The sequence below is a fragment of the Eptatretus burgeri genome, chromosome 15 (assembly GCF_056783735.1).
Source record: "Eptatretus burgeri isolate ZD-2024b chromosome 15, Ebu_testis_v1, whole genome shotgun sequence".
In the NCBI taxonomy this organism is placed as follows: domain Eukaryota; kingdom Metazoa; phylum Chordata; class Myxini; order Myxiniformes; family Myxinidae; genus Eptatretus; species Eptatretus burgeri.
In genome coordinates this window covers 31762982-31778894 of record NC_140975.1, presented here as the reverse complement: position 1 = coordinate 31778894, position 15913 = coordinate 31762982, and the positions used below count along the sequence as shown (strand labels likewise).

Sequence of the window (15913 nt, the reverse complement as noted above, 5' to 3'; positions counted from 1 at the left end):
TGACTAACATATCTTGCAAAAACTTCGTTTTGGCAAGATAACAAAAAAAAAAAAAAAAAAAAAACAACATAAGAAGGTCAAGGCAAATCGCCACCAAAAATTAATCAGCTGAGCGCCAGACCATGAACTATATTCCCATGAAGTTTTAAGACGATCCGATCAAAATTACTCAAAAAATAAGGGTTTCGTCGACTCCCCTGATTTGCGCCAAAGTGACCTTGACCTTCAAAATTTTGTACACTGAAAGGGATCTCTATAGGCCTCTGATATGCGGTTACAAAAATTTCCAATGATAACTGTGCTCTGCAGAATTTTTTATAAGTGATTACAGACAAACAAAAAAAATTAAAAATACAAGCTGACGAACATATTGTTGCGGTTGAGGAAATTCGCAAACCACCATTCAGGTCCCGTAGGTGAGATATCTCTGTAAGTACATGTGTAGTTAGCCCCAAACCCGTTGTTTTGAGGGAATAAATGCGATTCATTTGGGCTGCGACCCTTTAAGATAGCCGTTTTTCTGTTCTATCTTTATTTTGAACCAACCACGTCTCAACCGCCATCACACAACAACCACCAACCGCAACGCCGCTTCACAACACCAACAACGCCAACAGCCACGACCTTTACCTTCACAACTCGCTCCCACAAACATCGCATCACCGCCATTCCAAACGTCGCCATGGCCATGGACCAGCACTTTAAACCCTCCACCACCTTCTCCTCTCCTTCTGCGGCCATTCCCGCACCGCTTGTGGGCACCGAGCGTCAGGCTGTCCTGGCCTCGTGCAGGACGCGCGCCGAGCCGCGGGTGCAAATAGCGGCCTTTCCAAGGAGAATTCGGATCAGGAATGATACACGCCCACTTCTGATCCATCCAATCAGCAAGCGCGGGGCGGTTTGGCCCCGCCTCCAGGCGCTTCGGTGTAGAATCGGGATATGCAAATTCGAGGATCAGGGGAGACTTACGCCCCTTTTTCTCCGTCCAATGGGCGAGCGTGGCTCCACCCCCGAGCTCGTTCTGATCCAGAAATTTGCATATGGGTTCTCCTGCCGGACTATAAAGCGCCGAGCGCGGGGCGAATTTAGGGAGATGGAGAAAAGGTCGAGGCAGTCAAGTCGGGTCTGGAGAGGAGCAGTCTGTGGAGCAGTGAGTCAAGTCGGGTCTGGAGAGTGGCAGTCTGTCGGGGTTCGGAGTCTGTCGGGGAGCTGCAGAGAGGGGAAGCCTGAAGCCTGGAGCGCGGTCGAGGTGGTTTGCTGAAGTCGGCTGAGGAGAATTGGGGAGGAGGTCGAATAGCTCGGGTCCAAGGTAAGGAAGATGGCGGTCGGCGACGAGGTCGCAGTGGAGTCGCTCGTCGCGGGACCCAAGCAAGCCAGCTATCCTCTTTCCCCAGAGCATCAACAATTCCCCCCTTTTTCCCCCCGCGCTGAGATAGTGCGAAAAGGGGGCCCCGTTCCCACCCCACTCCAAGCAGTGCCAACGAAACCCACGAAGGAGCGCGGAGTCGGGGAATCGCGACATTTGTGGCTCATCACAAGACATGGGTAGGATCCACCCGGTCTCGCGGCCCACAGGCCCCGTCTGTCCCCTTGTCTTTGAGGGTGGCCCTTATCTTTTGCTTTTGAGTAAATGTGTTGTCGGCACCGTCTGTAAAGTAAAACTGTGTAAGTGTTGCCGTGTGCACGCGTAGTCGGTAGTAGATTTGCATTGTTGTGTTTCTTTTGTAACATCTGCTTTTGGTGCATAATTGTTGTAATTGTATACGTGTGCTCTCCGTGTGCCGCGGAATAAATGTGAATTATGTTGAACTGTTTTCCTGTTTCGCTTCGTCTTTTCTTTAATTGAATCTCCATCTTGCTTCACGTAAAGGGTTGGTAGTGGGCTTAATACGCCCGATAATTAATCGGAACCGTCGAGGCCGACGATAACACCGCTCGGTTATCCCGATAGTTCGGAACGGGTCGCTTAAGTGGCCCGTGTCCGGAGTCAACCTGCAGCGAGGTGCGATCGCCCGGTCTACCCTCCGCGTGGGTACTTAGGTAGGTCGAATTTGGCGAACAACCCTATCCCACGCGGGGGGCCGATTGGCACGATCGTGATGAGGCCGAAAGGCCCACCCGTGACTAGATCCCGGCGTTAGTCCGAGAGGGTCACGACAGAATTGTCCGTCCGGTGGGCGACGTGCCGCGATTTGAGTTACGTGGCCGCTCGCACGCCGGCGGGCGCGAATTCGCAACAATATCTTGCAAAAACTTCGTTTTGGCAAGATAACAAGCAATCATAGACTGGTACTTACGAAATAGTCAACTTGACCTCTGACCTTGTCTAATAAAAGCTGTCTCTCGAGAAGGTAGCGACGCAAACCAGAAGTTTCTACGATGATTCTCTACCAAACCATCAAAAATCGAATGTTTTGGATGTTTCACCTCACTGTGACCTTGACCTTTGACCGATTTTGACCAAAATCTAATCAGCGCTAGCCACCACCCTCCTGAATCACGTGGTGTAATTTGACATTGGTAGCTTCTTCCGTTCGAGTTATCATTTTTTGGATGTTTGACCTCACTGTGACCTTGACCTTCGACCGATTTTGACCAAAATCTAATCAGCACTAGCCATCACCCTCCTGAATCACATGGTGTAATTTGACATTGGTAGCTTCTTCCGTTCGAGTTATCGTGCCTACAAACAAACAAACAAACAAACAAACAAACAAACGAAAGTCATCAATATACTTACGAAATCTTTAGATTTCGTAAGTAACAATCAGTCATAGACTGGTATTTACGAAATCGTCAACTTGACCTCTGACCTTGTCTTATAAAAGCTGTCTCTCGAGAAGGTTGCGACGCAAACCAGAAGTTTCTACGATGATTCTGCACCAAACCATCAAAAATAGAATGTTTTGGATGTTTGACCTCACTGTGACCTTGACCTTTGACCGATTTTGACCAAAATCTAATTAGTGCTAGCCACCACTCTCCTGAATCACGTGGTGTAATTTGACATTGGTCGGTTCTTCCGTTCTCGAGTTAGTATTTTTTTGGATGTTTGACCTCACTGTGAACTTGACCTTTGACCGATTTTGACCAAAGTCTAATCAGCGCTAGCCACCACCCTCCTGAATCACGTGGTGTAATTTCACATTGGTAGCTTCTTCCGTTCGAGTTATCTGTACCAAACCATCAAAAATCGAATATTTGACCTCACTGTGACCTTGACCTTGGACCGATTTCGACCAAAATCTAATCAGCACTAGCCATCACGCTCCTGAATCACGTGGTGTAATTTGACATTGGTAGCTTCCTCCGTTCTCAAGTTATCGTGCCTACAAACAAACTAACAAACAAACAGAAACGGAAGGCATCAATATACTTACGAAATCTTTAGATTTCATAAGTAACAAACAGAAAGGGGTGAAAACAGTAACCTTCATCCATGTTCGAAGATGGCGGAGGTTAAATATAAAAAAAAGACAATAAAAATGAAAAATGTTTTTGTATCAATGGCTTTTAACTATCAAAAAATAAGCCAGGTCAGCAACATTTCCTGCCCGATCGGTAATTAGTAGGACGTAGGACACAGTCAAGGGTGTAGGAGAAATTTTTTCTCTTTTCCCCAACAGTCTTTGTGCAAAACCACCATCATACCTGAAATGAGCTCCTGTCACCATGGCAACTCACTGCAACCAATTCCACACTCCATGGCAATGTCGTTGGGGGAAGCTGAAGCTCTTTGCACAAAGATGACTGCACATGCACGAAACAGACAAATGTAAAACGGATGAGATCGCCGTGAAAATGTGTGTTACGAAACTGAACGCATCATGGACATGAAACTATCTTCCGGTGTGAACAAACGTACATTTAAGTAAGGTACTCAGAGTAGCAGCACAAGTTGCATGGACACAAGGTTTACTTGCACTACAGGTGGCAACTATAACGGCACTCGGTAGAGCACAGACCTCCGCCAGGTTGAACAGTTTAAGTTTTGTATTGCAGCGATAGGCCAAATCTGGATCCGGACCAGAACCAAAATCTAATCGGCTTGTTCTCGTCACCTTCTCGTCACCGAACCAACTAATCCAGCTGGTTTTGTCACAACTCGTACACAACTTTTTGAAACATCATGCTTTTTTATCGTTTTTCAACCGATCTCTCAATGGTAAAGAACCACTTTAAAAAACAAACAAAAATTACAGTATCTGGATCCGGATCTTCACCAAAATCTAATCACTTCGACCTTGTCACACACGCAACGTGTCCACCAAATTGTCCGAATCAGTCGACAACTTTTTGAGATATCCTGTTCACAGACAAACAGGCAGACAGGGGTGGAAACATAACCTCTGCCCACTTTCTGTGGCAGAGGTAATAAAAGGTCTGAGGAGAGTGGGAGGTGAAAGAAGTAAAGGTAAGCATCATGTATGTTACCTTGGCAGAGCAATGATGGCTGACTTTCCACACCAGAAGCCGTGAGCCACACACGAGCCAGGCCCAACCATGCTCGTTTATCTTCACAGTCTTCTGCTGCTTGGCTGAAACACAAGGAGGTTTCTTCATATTTCATAGATAAATCCAATAGAGGCGTTACAAAGATGACATTAAAGCAATGGACAGACTTTTTTTGTTGTTGTTGAACCGATCGTGATTTGTACATTGACCAACACTCCAGCCAGCCCCTCACACACATATAAAACGCACATGGCTCCAACAAAAAGTATTGACTGACCTGTTGCCATGGTAAGCGCTTCCATCACGGCCACAGGAAGGGAGGGGCCAAACGATTGCATGGTATAGTGAGGAGCTCCCTCCATGATAACTGGAGAGTATGGAGCTTGGACCAGCGAGCTCCTAAAAAAAGGAAACATTGGTAGCAAAAGAAATACTTTTCACTTATAAGTTTCAATTTACTAATAAAGCCCTTCAGTCAAAATGAGTCACAGAAAAAGTTTGTGATAAACCTCACCTCACCACACCTCAGTCTCTCTCAAATGGAAAGCTCGGCTTAATTACCTCTGCCAACAAAGGTTACGTTTTCACACCTGTCTGTTTGTGTGCAGAACATCTCGAAAAAGTTATGCACAAATTCAGACGAAACTTGGTGAACAGGTTGTGTGTGTGAGAAAAGGCCAGATTGATTTGATTTCGGTGAAGATCCAGATCCAGGAATGTTTAATTTTTAAGCGATTCGTCACAATTAAGAAATGGGGTCAAAGATTATATACTGTATAACACGATATTTCAAAACGTTATTGACGAGTTATGACAAAAACTTGGAAGAGTTGGGTAGGCGACAACAACAAGCCGATTCGATTTTGGTTCAGGTCTGGATCCAGATCCAGCCGATCAGTGGATACAAAACAAACTGTTCAGCCTGGTGGAGGTATGCACTCTACCGAGTGCCATTCCAGTTGAAAAGGATATCGTTGTTCCGTTGGTAGACAGGTATCAAGAATGGAAGGAATCAACAGAATGTTGTTCGATGCATGCTGGCAGCCATTGGAAGCAAATAAATTGACATTTCAGGGGTTAATCCCCGGGAGAAACAATATATATACATATACACATACACATACACATACACATACACATACACATACACATACACATACACATATACACATATACACATATACACATATACACATATACACATATACACACATACACACACACACACACACACACATACACACACACACATACACACATACACATACACACACACACACACACACACACACACACACACACACACACACACACACACACACACACACACACACACACACACACACACACGAGGCGCCACGAAGAGGAGTGATGCAAGGGACACATCGGCCATTTTGGAGTTAATGCCATATAGCACTATTTTAACCCTTACCCTATCATCCGAACCTATAATCATCATATCATTAAAAAAAAAAAATGTCGCTTACATCACTCCTCCTCGCGGGGCCTCATATATATATATATATATATATATATATATATATATATATATATATATATATATATATATATATATATATATATATATATATATATATATATTTTTTTTTTTTAATACAAGGAGGTCTTTCTCCATTTTCATTCAATTATTTATTTTGCTCCAAAGAATTAATGACAGAAATCAGCTTCTTCTTGCTTCCCATGGTAGTTCGCATTGCTCTTTCAACTTCCTGTTGATTTCATACATTCATTCATTCATTCCTCCCTTTCTTTATACAACTGTTATCTTGGGAAGCAATAAAAAGCTGCAAAGAAACATTTGTACAAAATGTAGTAAAACAAATAAGAAAAATAATCAGAAGGGGTCAGTCCCGGTAGCTAATCGTTTCGATGTGATGACCGGACAATGCTGTTAAAGCAGACAGCAGAATGAAAACTGTGGTTTGTTGGTCATCACGTGCAACGTCGAGTACGTTTGGAGGCTTTTGGATTAAAAATAAATAAACTGCTGTTTTTGTGCAAAAGTCTCATCGTAAAAAGATATGATCATCAAATTCTCACTGGTTTAGATTTTAAAGGAAAGAAAAGTGGACAAAAAGGTCCATGAAACTGATTTTAAAAGCCTTTAAAATAAACAAACAAATAAAGCCTTTGGGGCTATCTTTATATTAACAAGGAACATCGAGATATCCTGCTCAGACAGACAGACAACCAGAACTGCACTCGGCAGAGCACATATCTCCACCAAGCTGAACAGTTTACATTTTGTATCCCACCGATAGGCCGGATCTGCATTCGGACCTGAACCAAAATGGAATAAGGCTGTTCTTGTCCCCTACCCAACTCATCTACCAAGTTTTGTCATAATCTGTCCACAACCTTTTGAGATACCATGCTAGATATCGTTTTTGGCCTCATCTCTCAATGATGAAGTCACATTAAAAATAAAAATTCTCAGATTCGGATCTTCACCAAAATCAAATCAACTGGTCCTGGTCACAAACCCAACCTGTTCACTCATCTACCAATTTTTGTCATAATCCGTCCACAACCTCCACTCGACTGCCCCAGTTTCATCCGAATCTGTCAATAACTTTTTGAGATATCCTGCTCACAGACAGACAGACAGACAGACAGAGATAGATAGGGGTGAAAACATAACCCTCCATCCATGAAAACATAGCCCTCCATTTGGTGGTGGAGGTAAAAAAAAATTAAAAACATCTTACTTTATTGTCGTGGAAGAAATGGGGGCCCTCTCCTCCCCTGCCCCTCACGACTTCAGATTTGTATGCATGTTGAACGGGCACTTCTGCAAACATCTTTTTGTTGAAACATATTGTTACGAATTTCGGCCCGCCCGGCGTGCGATCGGCCACGTAACTCAAATCGCGACCGCGTCGCCCACCGGAACGGACAATTCAGTCGTGACCCTCCTTGGAACTATCGTCAGAAGCTCGTCACGGGTGGGTCTTTCGACCCCACCACAATCGTGCCAATCGGCCACCCGCGCAGGATAGGGTTGTTCGCCAAACTCGACCTACCCAAGTACCTGCGCTGGTAGTTAACTGGGTGATCGTACCTCGCCGCTGGCCAGCCTAGGACACGAACCGCTTAAATCGGTCCGTTCCGTGCTTCAGTGATAACCGAGCGGTGTTATCGCCGGCCCCGACGGACGTGATTATTTACTGGGTGCTTACACCCCTCTACCAATTCCTTCCGTGATGCAAGATGGAACTTTCAAACAAAGGAAAGGATGCAACAAAACGGGGAACAGTTCGACAAGTACATTTATTCCACACTCAGACAAGGCAAGCACGTATTCACAGCCATACAGTAAGAATGCAATTTACAAGCAAGAGTTACAACCGAATAAAGCAAGGTTTATTTTCATGCACTTGAACAGTTTCTACTTTACAAGACACGGCACCACGACACGCATTCACACAATAGCAAAGGAAAGACCCCCTCAAAGGCAAGGGAGTCAGACTGGGCCCGTGGGCCTAATGTGTGTGGAACCTGGAGGAGCGGCCAGGTCCACGAGACCGAAGGGTTTCACCAACGCCCTCGTGGCGCGATGGCGGGCAAGCCGCAATGTCAGCGTAGCTGTGCCTGGCTTCGTGCCCCTGGCGTGGTCGGCGAGCTCTCTCCGGCACTCCCCGTCTGCCTTTCCCATCGGCTTCGAGCTCAGTCTCCCGACTCGACTTCTGCCAACACTGCGCCACTGCCACTCCACTGCTCCCACGTGGTTCTTGACTTTCTGCCGACGTACTGAACCTTTCTTCTTCTGCGAGCTCGAGCTTATATAGCCCGGGGGAGGGGCGTATATGTAAATTTCTGGATCACAGCGGGTTCGGAGGCGGGGCTATACTACCCGATGCTCGGTCATTGGATGGATGAAAAGGGGGCGTGAAGCATTCCTGATCCGCTTTTCGGGGCGAAAGGAACGCATTCACAGCCCATGGCACGACGTGTGGTAGAAAGGCGGAGGTGGTGGGAGTTTGGTTGTTGGCAGGCGTCGTTTGAGAATGGCGGTGAAGCGATGTTTGTGGGATGGAGTTGTGGAGGTAAAGAGGCGAAGGTGGTGGTGTTTGAGTTGTAGTTGTTTGGGAATGATGTTGGTGGCGGCGATTTGGTTGTTGGGGTATGATTGGTCCAAAATAATGATAGAGAAAAGAAAAACGGCTATCTCAAAGGATCGCAGCCCGGTGAACACGGAAATTCCCTCTAAACAACGGTGGGGAAATCTAACTACACACAATTACTTATCGTCATAACTGATCCAAGGACCCTTTATGGTGTATTGCGAATTTCCACAGCCATAACAATATTAAACGCGTTCTAAAAGGCCTTTACCTAAAGCAGTGAAAGAGAACATAGTTATTTTACTAGTATAAAAGCCCATCAAAAATGACAGGTCGGAGCTATTTTATTCAACTGCAAGATGTGATGTTTCGTCGCAAGAAGCGTTATTTGAAAACACTACATTAAACTTTGGTGAACGTGCCAAAGTCTGAAGCCTCTGTCGAGCGTCAGGTGTGCTTCAATCTTCCTTATTTATTTATTGGACATCCTAAGGACGTAAATAAACACTCGTGTTACTCTGCGCGTGTTGCACACCACCGTGCAGTGAATTTGAACTCCCTGCACCTTATATTTATTGTTTACAAACAAACAACCTTTCTGTCCACCACCGTTGAAGTTCGGTTCGCAAGTCACCGTCTACAATTTGAATACAAGAGACTTAATTACTCTTTTATGAAAAATGTTTCTCGAGTTGTTTTTTTTTTCATCCTCAAAAAGAGACCGTAGTGAACACACAGTGGTGTTCAAAGATTGGCCTTTAAAACCCTACTCAAATCGTCCGTGTGAATGGGGACGGACAAATACACACCGTTTTCATATCATCAAGATTAAAACTCCCATTCTAAGATCGGGGGAGGCTTAACGCTGTTGTAGGGTTTGTTTCTACAATTAGTGGCCCCAGTTTTTAATGGCACCACTGAGTTTATTCAACCACTAGTTGTACTTAAAGAACCATTTTGGATTGTTTTTTATTACCTTCTATTTTTCTGCCAATGTCCCGAGCTGTATCATGGATCTGTCTGGGACTTTTTGAATGAAATTCTACATCAATAATGGGAAGTAAAAGTATGTGTGGTTGACACATTTTTAGGACATGGTCCGAACTGTCGACGTGTGTGTGTGTGTGTGTGTGTGTGTGTGTGTGTGTGTGTGTGTGTGTGTGTGTGTGTGTGTGTGTGTGTGTGTGTGTGTGTGTGTGTGTGTGTGTGTGTGTGTGTGTGTGTGTGTGTGTGTGTGTGTGTGTGTGTGTGTGTGTGTGTATATATTAATATTTTGGCATGCCCCTTTCTTTGTTCCACCATCAGATTTTTGTTACTGCATGAAATGAAACAAGATTTGGAACATATACTAATGATATTATTGTCTTCCTTAAGAGGCCCCTCAAAATTCGTTTTGATGCATTTTCACAAACTTCAACGGATTCCATTCAAATTCGGTACGATTATGGCTTTTGGTCCAACTTAGGTCATTGGCTATAAAGTTTTTCCATAAAACTTCCGATATTCGAAAAAAAAAAAAAAAAATAAAAATCGACAAATCGATATCCCTTATGGGATTTTCCATTCAAATCCACTCAAGTTTAAGGCCTACGGGGGACGCAAATTTCCACTTTACCCCGGGCGCTGTTTACCTCCGCTACGCCAAGCTGTTAGGCTTTCGGTTAGTGTTAGCTACCCTAACACTAACCCTAACAGCTAACCGCTAACAGCTATTCAGGAAATTTGCAAGAAAGCCCAGGCAACACCGGGCTTTATTGCTAGCCCGAGCAACGCCGGGTATTACTATGCGTGTGTGCATGCGTGCGTGCGTGCGTGCGTGCGTGCGTGCGTGCGTGCGTGCGTGCGTGCGTGCGTGCGTGCGTGCGTGCGTGCGTGCGCGTGTGCGTGTGTGCGTGTGTGCGTGTGTGTATATGTATATATATATATATATATATATATTGTTGTGGTTACCAAATTCGCAAACCACCATTCAGGTCCCTTAGGTGAGGTATCTCGGCAAGTATATGTGTAGTTAGGCCCAAACCCGTTGTCTAGTGGGAATACATGTCATTTATACGTGCTGCGACTCTTCAGGATAGCCGTTTTTCTTTTACTATCTTTATTTTGGACCAACCGCCATGATTACCACCACAACCACAACATCAACCACCAACCACAACGCCGCTTCACCACAACCGCCACGACCTTCACGTCACACCTCGCAACCGTAGCATCGCCACCGTTCTTGCCCCGCTGTGGGTACCGGTGTTGGACTCGTGCAGGGCGCACGTTGAACAGCGTGTACAAAATCACGGATTTTGTGCTTCAAAAACGGATCAAAAACGACACACGCCCACTTTTTGCCGTCCAATCGGTGAGCGAGGGGCGATTTGGCCCCGCCTCCAGAACGATCGATATATGCAAATTTGTGGATCAAAAAGCCTTCACGCCCACTTTTTCTCAGGCCAATGGGGAGCGAGGTGAAAGGTCAAAGGGAGGGGGTCAAAGGCGAAGCTACGGGGGGATAAAAAGACCGTGTTAGTCAGTCAGAGCCGTGTGTGGAAGTCTGGAGCCCGAAGCCTGCAGTAGCTGGAGAAGCTGAAGAGAGTCGAACGAGGAGAGCCCAAAGAAGAGTCCAGGGTGGAGAGTCCAGAGGCGGAGAGGCAGCAGCGGCGAAGGCAGACGAGGGGGTGCTCGCGACGGTGCCGGGAGCTGCACGCCCGAGGAAGGCCGGCAGCGCGACCTGGCCGAGGTGGAGACGCACACCAGGGATAATAAAGATCCTCTATACCCCGAGCATCAGCAACCCCCTCCTGTTTCCCCCCGTGCTGAGATAGTGCGACCAAGGGGGCCCCTTTCCCACCCCCTGCCAGGCACTGTCCGCGAGGCCCGCGGAGTGAGGCGCCATCGCCGCTCCGCGTCTCATCACCAGACGGGTAGGCGCGACCCGGTCTCGGCCTCAGGCCCGCCTCATCCTTGAGGGATTTCTTTTCCTTGGTTTTGGGTATGTGTTGTCGGCGCCGTCTGTGAAGTAGAATTGTATAAGTGTTGCCGTGTGCTCGGTAGTCGGTATTAGCTCTGCATTGTTTTCGCTTTTATATTTGCTTTTTGTGTAAATGGAATTGTGTTTTTTCTGTGTGCATTTGGTGGAATTGTATTTGTGTGCTTCCCGTGTGCCGCGAATAAATGTGCTTTATTGTTGAACTGTTCTCCCGCTTCGCTTCGTCTTTTCCTCCATTGAATCCTCATCTTGCTTCACGTAAAGGGTTGGTAGTGGGCTGAATACGCCCGATAATTAATCGAACCGTCGAGGTCGACGATAACACCGCTCGGTTATTCTGATAGTACGGAACGGGTCGCTTAAGTGGCCCGTGTCCGAAGTCGACCTGCGGCGAGGTGCGATCGCCCGGTCTCCCCTCCGCGTGGGTACTTAGGTAGGTCGAATTTGGCGAGCAACCCTATCCCACGCGGGGGCTGATTGGCTCGATCGCGGTGAGACCGAAAGGTCCACCCGTGACTGGTTCCCGGCGTTAGTCCGAGAGGGTCACGACTGGATTGTCCGTCCGGTGGGCGACGTGCCGCGATTCGAGTTACGTGGCCGTCAGCACGCCGGCGGGCGCGAATACCGCAACACTATACACATACACGCATGTACATAATAGAGGCTTGTGGAAGAGGTAGTACTCGTACACTGAACGGATCAGGACGCAACAGGACAAAAAAGTAAGGATAGGGGGGTTGAAGCGAATACAGAGTTGAAGCTTAAGAGAAGGGGAAGCAGACGAGCAATGGGTGTGGGGACGAATGGGGGTGGGGGGGGGGCAGGAAAGGATGCATGGGGTGGACAAGATGGATACAGAAGGAAAAACTGGAAATTTGGAAGGACTTGAAGGGGTGGAGGTTAACGAGGGTAGAAAAGATCATGCTTTTGGATTAGGGATGACCTGAGATGGTGGTGAACAAAGTTGTCTTGAAGACCTAGAACGATTACAAGGAATGTCTATGTGCAGGAGGAGGCCATTCAGCCCATCATTCCTGCACATGGAAGAATGAGATTGAAGAGAATGTGGAAGTCCTTTCCACATACAGGAAAAAAAAACAACAGAGGAACACATTTGTGGAGGTGAGCAGAGATCCTGGATTTTGAGAGTTTTACCAGAAGGGGTTGATGGTGGACCATGTGAACCCTACGAAAGCCTGGGAGGGGGACAAAGCAGAGAAAGAGCAGAGGGTGCCGGACTGGAATGGAGGCGGAAGAAGACAGAGACACAGCCGACCTGTCTGCGATGAAAAGTGAAAGTTCCATAGACTCGGCTTCAACCGGGGAGATTCCAATAATGTTTAAGGCCTTGGTTTCCAAGCCATCAAAATGAGCAAGATGCGAGGCAGGGGAGCCAGCAAGCCCCCACAGGGTAGACCAATACTGCAGCATGCTGTGGATGAAGGCCTTGTAGGTGGATACGTTCAGGTATGCTAAGCTAAGGAAGGCCTTTGTATGACGGAGGATGCCCAGTCAGCACCTGGCTTTGGAGGCAAACTGTGAAATGTGGGTTTTGCCCAAAACAAGATTATGGCTGACAGTGAGACTCAAGAGGTTTGTTAAGAAAGTAGATTGGGGGGGTGGGGGTTGGTAGGCTGGGAGAAGTGGGGATGCTGGGGGGAGGGGCGTGGTAGGCTGGGAGAAGTGGGGATACTAGGGGGCGTGGTAGGCTGGGAGAAGTGGGGATACTAGGGGGCGTGGTAGGCTGGGAGAAGTGGGGATACTAGGGGGCGTGGTTGGCTGGGAGAAGTGGGGATACTAGGGGGCGTGGTAGGCTGGGAGAAGTGGGGATACTAGGGGGCGTGGTAGGTTGGGAGATGTGGGGATACTAGGGGGCGTGGTGGGCTGGGAGAAGTGGGGATGCTAGGGGGAGGGGCGTGGTAGGCTGGGAGAAGTGGGGATGCCGGGGGGCGTGGTAGGCTGGGAGAAGTGGGGATGCTGGGGGGAATGGTAGGCTGGGAGAAGTGGGGATGCTGGGGGGAGTGGTAGGCTGGGAGAAGTGGGGATGCTGGGGGGTGGTAGGCTGGGAGAAGTGGGGATGCTGGGGGGTGGTAGGCTGGGAGAAGTGGGGATGCTGGGGGGTGGTAGGCTGGGAGAAGTGGGGATGCTGGGGGGTGGTAGGCTGGGAGAAGTGGGGATGCTGGGGGGTGGTAGGCTGGGAGAAGTGGGGATGCTGGGGGGTGGTAGGCTGGGAGAAGTGGGGATACTAGGGGGACGTGGTAGGCTGGGAGAAGTGGGGATACTAGGGGGCGTGGTAGGCTGGGAGAAGTGGGGATGCTAGGGGGAGGGGCGTGGTAGGCTGGGAGAAGTGGGGATGCCGGGGGCGTGGGGGGCTGGGAGAAGTGGGGATGCTGGGGGGCATGGTAGGCTGGGAGAAGTGGGGATGCTGGGGGGCATGGTAGGCTGGGAGAAGTGGGGATGCTGGGGGGGCATGGTAGGCTGGGAGAAGTGGGGATGCTGGGGGGGGCATGGTAGGCTGGGAGAAGTGGGGATGCTGGGGGGTGGTAGGCTGGGAGAAGTGGGGATGCTGGGGACGTGGTAGGCTGGGAGAAGTGGGGATGCTGGGGACGTGGTAGGCTGGGAGAAGTGGGGATGCTGGGGACGTGGTAGGCTGGGAGAAGTGGGGATGCTGGGGCGTGGTAGGCTGGGAGAAGTGGGGATGCTGGGGCGTGGTAGGCTGGGAGAAGTGGGGATGCTGGGGGGGTGGTAGGCTGGGGGGTGGTAGGCTGGGGGGTGGTAGGCTGGGGGGTGGTAGGCTGGGGGGTGGTAGGCTGGGGGGGTGGTAGGCTGGGAGAAGTGGGGATGCTGGGAGGGTGGTCGGCTGGGAGAAGTGGGGATGCTGGGGGGGGGTGGTGGTAGGCTGGGAGACGTGGGGATGCTAGACGGTCGGTCCTTGCGGAAAGAGATAGTGAGAGGGTGGCGAGACCCCCGCTGCCGGCCGGCGAGCAGAAACTAGTAGAGAATGGTGTCCTGTCTGTAGTCACATGTCGATGTACAACGAGGTATTTTAAAAAACCGTTAACCCTTTAGATTTGGACCAGGAACAGCAAATCCACCAGATTTTGTGAAACGTGCGAATGTTCATTGTGTCAAAACAGATGAAGTTAAACGAGATTTGTTAAAATAAATAAGAACCACAAGAACGAGTGAGTACCGCCTGAGGAGCGAGCGTCGTGGAGAAGCCGCAGTGACGCGGTTCGGGCTGAACCCGGGAGACATGACGGGGCTCACCCTCCCGCCTGGGGAACCGAAGCCTGGACTCGAACTTAGGCCTTTGGCTGCAGTGAGAGGTCTTCGGGTGAGTCCCGAGTGTTGACGCCTGGCTGAGTCACGCGGGGAGAACATGTTCAGGGCCGAAGGGGATGTGGGGATGTGGGGATGTGGGGATGTGGGGATGTGGGGATGTGGGGATGTGGGGATGTGGGGAACAGAGAAGAGAGAAACACGATTGGCGGGAATGTGGGGACGCCAAAGGAACCTCAGCGACACGATGGAAACTCAAACACGACTCGTACACTGGCGGGACGTTCGCGCGTCCTTATTGGACGGGACGTATCACGTGATTTGATACTTCCGGAACATCTTCACAAACTCGCGGTGAACTTCGTGTTCTCGCTCCTGAACGCGTTTTAATCACTCGTTCTCATGTTTCTTTTTTTTTCACCCAATGTACACGAATATTACCAACGTTCACGTAAGAACACATTTCTGAGTTTTCGGATAATATTTATACTCATAAATAGTACAACTGCCCTCAGGGCAGAAAATCATATCGACCACTTGCAAGAATGATTGAGAGTATTTAGGTTTCGATTCTATACCCTTCGGGGCTATCTCTTGATATTAACAAAGAACAAGTAGAACGGCACTCGGTAGAACGCATATATCTCTGCCAGGCTGAACAATTCACTTTTTATATCCGACTGATGGACCGGATCTGGAATTGGAACCGAACCAGAATCTAATCTGCTTGTGTTCTGGTCACCTACCCAACTCGTCCATCTCGTTTTGTCATTTTGCATCCACAATTTGTTTGTTTTTTGAAACACCATTCTAAATATCATTTGTGGCCCTATCTCTCAAACGTGAAGAATCTCTTGAAAAATTTATCGGATCCCGATTTGGATCGTCAAAATCGAATCAATTCGTCCTTGGTACAAACCCAACCTGTCCAGCAAGTTTCATCCGAATCCGTCCAGAACTGTTTGAAATAGCTTGTTCAGACAGACAGACAAACAAACAAGAAAGATGTTCTGCATAGATAGTATGATAACTTGTGAAATCCATAAAACAAATTTCACCTCAAAAACAATGAGTGGTTGAATTCAATGATAAAATATGCAAATCCTCTTCA

The 15913-nt window shown here is 48.1% G+C and overlaps 1 protein-coding gene across 2 annotated transcripts in view; it reads right to left on the bottom strand.

The window, feature by feature from the left end:
• The window catches only part of NUP133 (nucleoporin 133), an 80797-nt gene extending 65663 nt beyond the window's left edge, over positions 1–15134 (bottom strand). The window contains exons 1-5 of one of the 2 annotated variants that reach the window (XM_085857259.1): positions 15038–15134; positions 14714–14882; positions 4733–4854; positions 4435–4538; positions 3652–3750 (exon numbers count right to left, since the gene is read on the bottom strand). In XM_085857259.1, the coding sequence (XP_085713385.1) occupies positions 3652–3750; positions 4435–4538; positions 4733–4854; positions 14714–14778 (390 nt within the window). In that variant the 5' untranslated portion in view covers positions 14779–14882; positions 15038–15134. Of the gene's footprint in view, positions 1–3651; positions 3751–4434; positions 4539–4732; positions 4855–14713 lie in introns of both variants that reach the window. The other variant, XM_085857258.1, reaches the window with a different exon arrangement.
• Positions 15135–15913: the final 779 nt, after the last annotated feature.